General features: G+C 35.2%; 1 protein-coding gene across 1 annotated transcript in view; it reads right to left on the reverse strand.

The window, feature by feature from the left end:
• Positions 1-2,341, reverse strand: part of tubgcp6 (tubulin, gamma complex associated protein 6) — a 43,059-nt gene extending 40,718 nt beyond the window's left edge. Inside the window, exons 1-2 of the mRNA XM_056452098.1 lie at positions 2,222-2,341; positions 205-986 (exon numbers count right to left, since the gene is read on the reverse strand). Of these exons, the coding sequence (XP_056308073.1) occupies positions 205-951 (747 nt within the window). The 5' untranslated portion in view covers positions 952-986; positions 2,222-2,341. The remainder of the gene's footprint in view (positions 1-204; positions 987-2,221) is intronic.
• Positions 2,342-8,956: the final 6,615 nt, after the last annotated feature.

The following is an 8,956-nucleotide window of genomic DNA, read 5'->3' on the forward strand; positions in this document are numbered from 1 at the left end:
TGGCATGGGATGGATCTGGGGTTTGTTCTTTAAAATGTGAAAAACTTAAAATAAAATATATATAAAAATAAAAAAAAAATACACATGCAAATACTAATTTTGAATCAAAACTGACCAAATTGTGGATGAGCACATTGCAATGTTAATGTTGTGCAGCGCTAATATACATAAAAAATACTGACTGGTTAAATGCAATATATTCACCCGTATACTAAGTCCAGTAAGGTCTGCGTTACTGGGAACGGGCGGCAGGTCCAATCTGACATCCAAATCTGTTGTTCTAGAGTGTTGCAGGGCACCAAACAATGACATTCGGGTCTCTCTCTCAAACTTCTCCTCTGTTTCCGGTCTGCGTCCCAATCCGACAAGCCCGGTGCCCGGCGGAGCATCCATAATGTTAAGCGTCCTGCAAATGCCCCCAAAAACACCCCACTCCTCCCCACAAATCAAAGACCATGCCCTCTCCTCCAGCCGCTGCATGTCCTGGCTCAGATACCCACCTAACGGAGGCCTGCGCTGGACGGGACGGTCCCGCCGCATGTAGTCACGACTAAAAGACTGAGGAGGCGGAGCCACAGATCCAGCCAGCTGCACCAGGAGTTCCAGGGCGGAGTCAAGTTCGGATAGCCCCGCCCCATCCTGCAGCTGACCCAGGAGCTCTTCCAATCTCTCCGCCTCCTCTTCACGACCAGATACACGCAAGTCGAAGGATATCATGAGTATTTTATTACGGGCGGGTGTGTTTGATAGAGCGTTTGGTGGTGGTTTTGGTGACCCATCCTGGAAGAGGCTGGCCAGTAGCGCCCCGTATGCACGTTTGCGCAGGGTGCGACGTGCCGAGTCCCGGGACATTGTGCCCAGAGCACGACGTTTCCATGATAAACCAGAGAGACTGCGGTCACAGAGGGTGCTCAGGAGTCCTGTAATGCTGCTGCCGTCGCAAACAGGCATCTTAGTGAGAGTGTGTGATCATGATGCTGAGAGACCTGAGGAAAAAGAAAGAATATTTGCGCTTTAAAATCATGACATTACATACAATAATGTGTGCGTGTGTGTGTGTGTGTATATATATATATATATATATATATATATATATATATATATATATATATATATATATATATATATATATATGTGTGTGTGTGTGTGTGTGTGTGTGTGTGTGTGCGCGTGTATGTGTATGTCTTAAAAGATTACAGTTCTATTTATTTTCTTAAATAATGCAATAAAAAAGTAATACATCTCAAAAAGGTGTAATGTGAATCATTTTTTCATATACTCTACTATATAAATGATCGGTTAGCCATTGATCTTCTAAGCATTGCATATTTTTGCATCAATGAATGAAGCATCCTAGTAGCTAGACAAACAAAGTTTACACATAAATATTAGATTTCTTCTTTGTAGTTCTTAACATTTCTGTGTCAATATATGTAGCTATTTATGCTTATATACTCATTTATTTTGAGAATATACTGCAATTCTGACTTTATAACTCATTTATTTTAAAAATATCTCACAATTATGACTTTAAAGCTCATTTATTTTAAGAATATCTCACAATTCTGACTTTATAACTCACATTTATGTAAAAAAATCTTACAATTATGACTTTATATCTCCAAATTGTGATAATATAAATTACAACTCTCACTTTTTCTTTCTTTTTCTCACTTTTTTATCTTATTAGACAAATGATTAACATGTTAGATTAACAATATTAAAGTATATCATTAATTAGACTATTTGTAACATTTTTATACGTTTCAATGTATAAAGCATTCATGATTCAACACCAGTAGAGCAAACAGCTAACGTTAACTTAAGCTCTTAAATATCAATATTCAAGCTTAATAACTGGATTATTTAGCAGATTAAATGACAGTGACTTTGACCTCTTTATAAAAATAGTGTAAAAATCATATTCATGTATCTGGTACATAAAAAATATCAATGTGTCACATTTGTAATGTCACATTAACATGCACCATTACCTTATTTTAACGTTATGTTTCATTAAACGAAGCAGACGATTCAATAATTATAGCTAAAGCATGCAGACTAAATACGTGCTAACATATGACTATTTAAAGTTTATTAGCTCATAACAGGTACATTTAGCAGGTAAACACGTTAGCTCACCGAATTTGACAAACAAAACACGCTACAGCGTACAAGCGCCATTGCACTGACATACACGTGTCTGAAATCATTTACTCACGTTGCAACTCGAGCTTAAGCCGTCCGACCTGCAAATATTTCTTGTGCATTAGTAAACGAATATTATTCGTAATAAAAATTAAGCGTTTGTTCGTATAAACACAAACAAGCTAGGCTTCCTCAACCGCCGCGCTACACAACAAAGTCCCGCCTTCACTAAGCACTGATTGGATGAAACTCTGTATACTGTATCATTATTGGCTAAACCCGAGACATGCGGAGGCTCTCTCAGTTATTCCATTGGATTGAAACTTGACATGCGCCGGCTACATTATGACGTACTCGCTCATATACCCTGACAATAAGAACAGCGTCCGCTAGCGGCGATAATTATTCTCATAACTCCATAAATATATCCATAACAACTTCTCTTCCTATATATATTCCCTCAATTATTAACTTTCCTCCCTATAAAACACATTCCATCAAGGTGACTCCAGATGCATACTTCAGTATTTATGTTTGTTGTTAGCAAGGAGTGCGCTAAATTTTTGATTCACCCCACAGGCTAGCTTCCAACTCAGCTCATTTGTTATTTATAATTCGTCTAGTATTGTTTTGGTTAATGGCTTTGAATACATTAGCAGGAACAGTGCTGCTACCAAATGAACTTTTTACATTTACATGCAGTCGACGGATATGAGGACGAAAACAGGCCGCTTCTCTGCACCCCGAAGGGAAAATGGAGTCAAAACTTTCTGAGAGTAAAGCAAAAGATGTCCCTGAACACCAAGAACAACAACTCTATTCAGGTTCGAACTCCCCCTGTGGCTCCTATGAGATATGCAGATGCTTTGAACACATCCACAAGCTACATCTGTTTGTGGTCAAGCACTACATTATTAATCACGACAAGTCCTTTTTTTCCCCAGATTTTTTGGACCGCAGCCGAGGGAGAATCCATAAGTGTGTGCAGGTTTGAGAGCCCGAGTCTCCTGAAAGGCAAAGCTGCAGAAATCTCATTAATATCTGAGGGTGAGACACCACTGCTGGTGAATACAAACACAAACACCTGCCTTTCCTTGAGTGATGGCTCTCACGGCGAGAATGAAAGGGCCCGATCTTCTTATTTTCCCAGCATGTGGAAAATCTGAGCAGTTTTTTTGAGGCCGAAGCTCCCACAGTTGCATGGATTCGTGACTAAGTTAATTCATTGGCCATGCAGGAGGGTCTGATAGGATTAATTCGTTTATAGAGTCTCTCATGAAATAGAGAGTCCCACGTATGCACTGTGTTAAACTAAGAGATAGAGACTCATATAGTGCTTATTACTGGGGCTTTATACATTTACATAAGTCAAGAGGCATAAAAGGTGAAGGGTTTACATTTAAACTGTGTCTTCATCTCCTCTGGAATCTAATAAGGGAGGTGTGATTAGATTTCTGTGTGTGCTGTAAATCGTGAAGGGACTTTTGATAATCCCATTGAGAGTTTTGGAGTCTTATGGTCTGTTTGTGTAGGATCTTTAACACCGTTGAGTCTGTTCTTTTGCAGACTCGTTTTAAGTCTGGGTAAAGGCTACATTTATAAAATGATCTGCTTTAAAAGATTTGCTTTACGGACAAATTTCATCAATAGTTTTAATAAAAACTTTGACTGAAGTTTGTTTCTGTTGCTGAATGAAAAAAAAAATTTTTTTTTGTGACCCTTTTCCCCAAATCAATTATGAGGTCTTGCAATTCTGACTTGTTTTTACTCAGAATTGAAAATATATAAACAGGCAACTGTTAAAGTTTAAAACTAAACTCACAATTTTGACTTTTTATTATTATTTTTAAATATATCTGACATTTTATTACTTTATTGCTCACATTTATATTAAAATATCTCACAATTCTGACTTCATAACTCATTTATTTTAAAAATATCTGACAATTCAGATTTTATAAGTCATTTATTTTAAGAATATCTCACAATTCTGACTTTATAACTCATTTATTTTAAATAATATCTCAATTTTGACTTTATAACTCATTTATTTTAAGAATATCTCACAATCCTGACTTTATAACTCATTTATTTTAGGAATATTTCACAATTCTGACTTCATAACTAATTTATTTTAAAATATCTCACAATTCTGACTTTATAGCTCATTTATTTAAAGAATATCTCACAATCCTGACTTTATAACTCATTTATTTTAAGAATATCTCACAATCCTGACTTTATATACTCATTTATTTTAAGAATATCTCACAATCCTGACTTTATATACTCATTTATTTTAAGAATATCTCACAATCCTGACTTTATAACTCATTTATTTTAAGAATATCTCACAATCCTGACGTTATAACTCATTTATTTTAAGAATATCTCACAATCCTGACTTTATAACTCATTTATTTTAATAATATCTCACTATTCTAACTTTATAATTCATTTATTGTAAGAATATCTGACAATTCTGACTTTATAACTCATTTATTTTAAGAATATCTCACAGTTCTGACTTTATAGCTCATTTATTTTAATATCTCACTATTCTGACTTTATAGCTCATTTATTTTAAAAATATCTCACAATCCTGACTTTATAACTCATTTATTTTAAGAATATCTCACAGTTCTGACTTTATAGCTCATTTATTTTAACATCTCACTATTCTGACTTTATAACTAATTTATTTTAAAATATCTCACAATTCTGACTTTATAGCTCATTTATTTTAAAAATATCTCACAATCCTGACTTTATAACTCATTTATTTTAAGAATATCTCACAATCCTGACTTTATAACTCATTTATTTTAAAAAAATCTCACAATTCTGACTTTATAACTCAATTATTTTAAGAATATCTCACAATCCTGACTTTATAACTCATTTATTTAAAAATATCTGACAATCCTGACTTTATAGCTCATTTATTTAAAAAATATCTGACAATCCTGACTTTATAACTCATTTATTTTAAGAATATCTCACAATCCTGACTTTATAACTCATTTATTTAAAAATATCTGACAATCCTGACTTTATAGCTCATTTATTTAAAAAATATCTCACAATCCTGACTTTATAACTCATTTATTTTAAAAATATCTCACTTTTCTTACTTTATAATTCACATTCATCTAAAAACACTCACAACTCTGACTTTATAATTCACAATTATGCTAAAAATATCTCACAATTCTGACTTATAACTCAAAGTTGTGATAATATATATTACTTAAATATAAAAATATATGTATTAGTACGTTTAGAACTACTTATTTTTAATACATTGCCATTGTCTTTTTTGCATTTATTTGCCAATAATTTAAAAAAAAATGTAATTAAAGTTTTGATATTGACGTTTTTAAGTAATATTGACATTTTATTTCACCATTATTTAATTTACCAACAATTACTTTTAGTTGTAGTTACGGGGCGGTATGATGCTGCCGATGGCTTGTGTTTCTTTTTGCGCTACCAGCTGCTCGCTTACCTCCGTACGGACAGCTTTTTTGCTGTTACCAGTTTGTTCAGTGGCTTGCCGTGTATGTCGCAGAGAGGAATTGACTGTGACGATAGGGTTCGAGTCCAGCAAAGAACGGTTCCAGTCAGTCAGTCAACAGCGGCTTCTAGTGGATTTACACAGGAAGAGCAGGCGCAAATGGCACTCGCGAGAGAAGTTTGAGATCTGAAAAAGCATACACATCAGATCTGGTAGATTTGCGAAAACAAAAACTGCAGAAAAAAAAAAAAAATTTACGTCCTGGGACGTATTTTATGCTGTCCAGAAATGTATATATCGTTACACATCCATAATGAGCCTGGGTTGATTCGATCTTATGTTGATGTCTCTGGTTGCAGTTGCACCTAACAGCCACTGGTGTCGCTAATAAAAAAAATGTTTCTGAATTGTACGTGACGCCCCTTTAAAAGTCACATAATATCTGTACAGCATCTGATACATCAGAAAAAGAGGCCAAACCCAACACTTGAGAAATGGACAGTATATTTATTTAAATAAGGATGTTAATCAGTCCTCGGAGAGTCCGAAAGAGTCCTCCGCAATCCCAGCATATGTTGCTCTCGGCACATTCACAAGGGGAAAATGGAGAAGAAAAGAAAAAAAAAAGTCGACAACAACAAGTTTTCTCAGAGCATAACTCACAGGAGAACAGTGTAGACAGATTTGCATTTTTAATACAAAGGCATATATTTTCTGTAGGACATAAAATAATAATAGTAACTGCACAGCAGTAAGAAAAGGTCGTGTACACACTGTTTGTTCATACACACCATTGAAACACAATTTGGGGGTGGGTACGATAATAAAAACATTTGTGCTAATCAATAATCGGTTTTGCATAAAGAGCAAACATAATGGCAGCTGTCCGGAGGGAACGTTTTGACATTCTCCCCCACGCTCGAGCATATTTTATTTCCCCCAATGCAGTAAAACTCCTAAAAAGCACACGCACACACACACACACTCACCACAAACACCCACGGTATTAAAAACGGCGCTTTTGCTCTATACATACAGCATATGTTCAAATATATTGGCATATTCTGGCTACGGCACACCTCTGAATACTGCACTCACTGATGTCTAACACCACACTTCACGTACGCCACAATCTCAGACCTCTACATGGAAACCCACCCGCCCCCCACCCCGACGTCCTCAGAACCGGCACATCCACACACTTTTAAGGCACGTTTTGGCTACAGAAAGGCGTTAAAAGAAGCGTTTACAACTCGACTGTAAGGAGACTGCATCTGTGTTTGTGCTGTAAAGGGATTGTTCATGCTTACAACGAAAGTACTGCATTATTTACTCAATGTGAAGTCCGTCCAAACCAGACTTTTGGTTTCTTTTTTTAAATATGGAACACAAAAGTATGGATTTTTGAAGCAAATGTGTTTTATGGCAGGAAATGTGTGAAGTTTCCTCTTTTGTGTTTCATGGAACTAAAAAGCTGCGTTTGGAAATGCCAAAAATATGCTTGCAATTTTGTGTGTGTGTGAAATATGAATTATTAGGCCTATACAGATATCGCATGATTCTTAAGTCAAGATACATCTATTAGAGGGCCGAAATTAATTAAGATATTAGTGATATTAGTTGCTATATAATATTAGTGAGCTCATACTTTTTTTTAGAATGCATAGGTGTTCATCATTTCACAGACAAAATTATGACGTAAAAAGAAACTTTTTTTTTTTTACAGAGTGAAGATATTTGTGACCCTGGACCACAAAACCAGTCATAAAGGTAATTTTTTGTTTTTGATAATGAGATTTATATAAAATCTGAAAGACACAACTATTAGAAATTCTGTAATCTATGGAATAAAAGAATGAAATATTGAAGAAATATTTTGTAAATTGGCTAAATTAAGCTATTAGCAATCCATATTACTAACCAAAAATGGCATTTTGATAAATTTATGATAAGAAATATACTAAACGTCTTCATGGAAGATGATCTTTGCTTTATATTTACTCAGACTGGTTACTCACTGAAGCTAAGCAGGACTGAGCCTAGTCAGTACCTGGATGGGAGCACACATGGAAAAACTAGTTGCTCCTAATGCCCCAGTATAGTGAAGGGGACACTATAAGGTCAGTGAGCACAGTCTTTCGGATAAGACGTTAAACTGAGGTTTAAATCCCATGGCACTTCTCGTAAAAAGTGTAGGGGTGTAACTCCGGTGTCCTGACCAAATTCTTTCCATAGGCCCTTACACATCATGGCCTCTCAATCATCCCCATCCACCGTATTGTTTCTATCACTGTCTCTCGACTCCACCAATAGCTGGTGTGTGGTGAGCGCACTGGCGCTGTTGTCTAATGGCTGCCTTCGCATCATCCAAGTGGATGCTGCACACTTGTGGTAGTGTGGAGAGACCCCCGCCCCCTATGATTGTGAATTGCTTTGAGTGTATGGCCATACACAATAAATGCGCTATATAAATACACGTTACTTACTATATTTAAATGATTTTTGGCATAAAATAATAATAATACAATTTTAAAATATAATTTTAAATTTTAAATTTACAACCTAAGACTTTGTGGTCCAGAATCACATTTTTATTTGGTTAATGTATATTTTTTAAAACAATATTTAGTTATCTGTATTGGATTTTAAAATTTTTTGTGAGAAAAAAATGGTACTCTTTTTTTTTTGGAAGAAGACATTTATATCTAAATTATATTTTACCTGATGTCAAGAATTTTAAAAGGGGCCTATTATGCAAAAATCTCTGTTATATGGTGTTTAAACACAACAATGTGGCAAAATGCTTTGAATATCCAGCTTCTAATAGTAAAAAGTTATTAATTATTTTTTTATAATCACACTTGATAAAAACAGTCTGCAGAAACACTTTGATTGACATTCTCCCTTTGTACGTGTCGTCAGAGGGGGAAGCCCCGCCCACTAGTGATGATCTCTCCCTTATTAGCATAGGACATTAGTCTTGTTTTTAAATCTGCCACTATGCTGACACATTTGTAGCTCCGCCCTCCTCTGAAAAGAGCACAATCTCATTTGAATTTAAAGCGACAGTCACCAAAACGGCATATTTATATACTCAAAGCCTAAATGGGGCAGTTTCAATGAGATATAAAGCATTATTAGTGAGCTATTTTGAACTGAAACTTCACACACACACTCTAGGGACATTAGAGACTTATTTTAACATCTTATAAATAGGGCCACAATAGGTTCCCTTTAAAACAAGTCATTTTGAGCGTGACTAAAATGTTCATTTACATTCAATTTTCAGAA

This window comes from Danio aesculapii, chromosome 25 (genome assembly GCF_903798145.1).
Source record: "Danio aesculapii chromosome 25, fDanAes4.1, whole genome shotgun sequence".
In the NCBI taxonomy this organism is placed as follows: domain Eukaryota; kingdom Metazoa; phylum Chordata; class Actinopteri; order Cypriniformes; family Danionidae; genus Danio; species Danio aesculapii.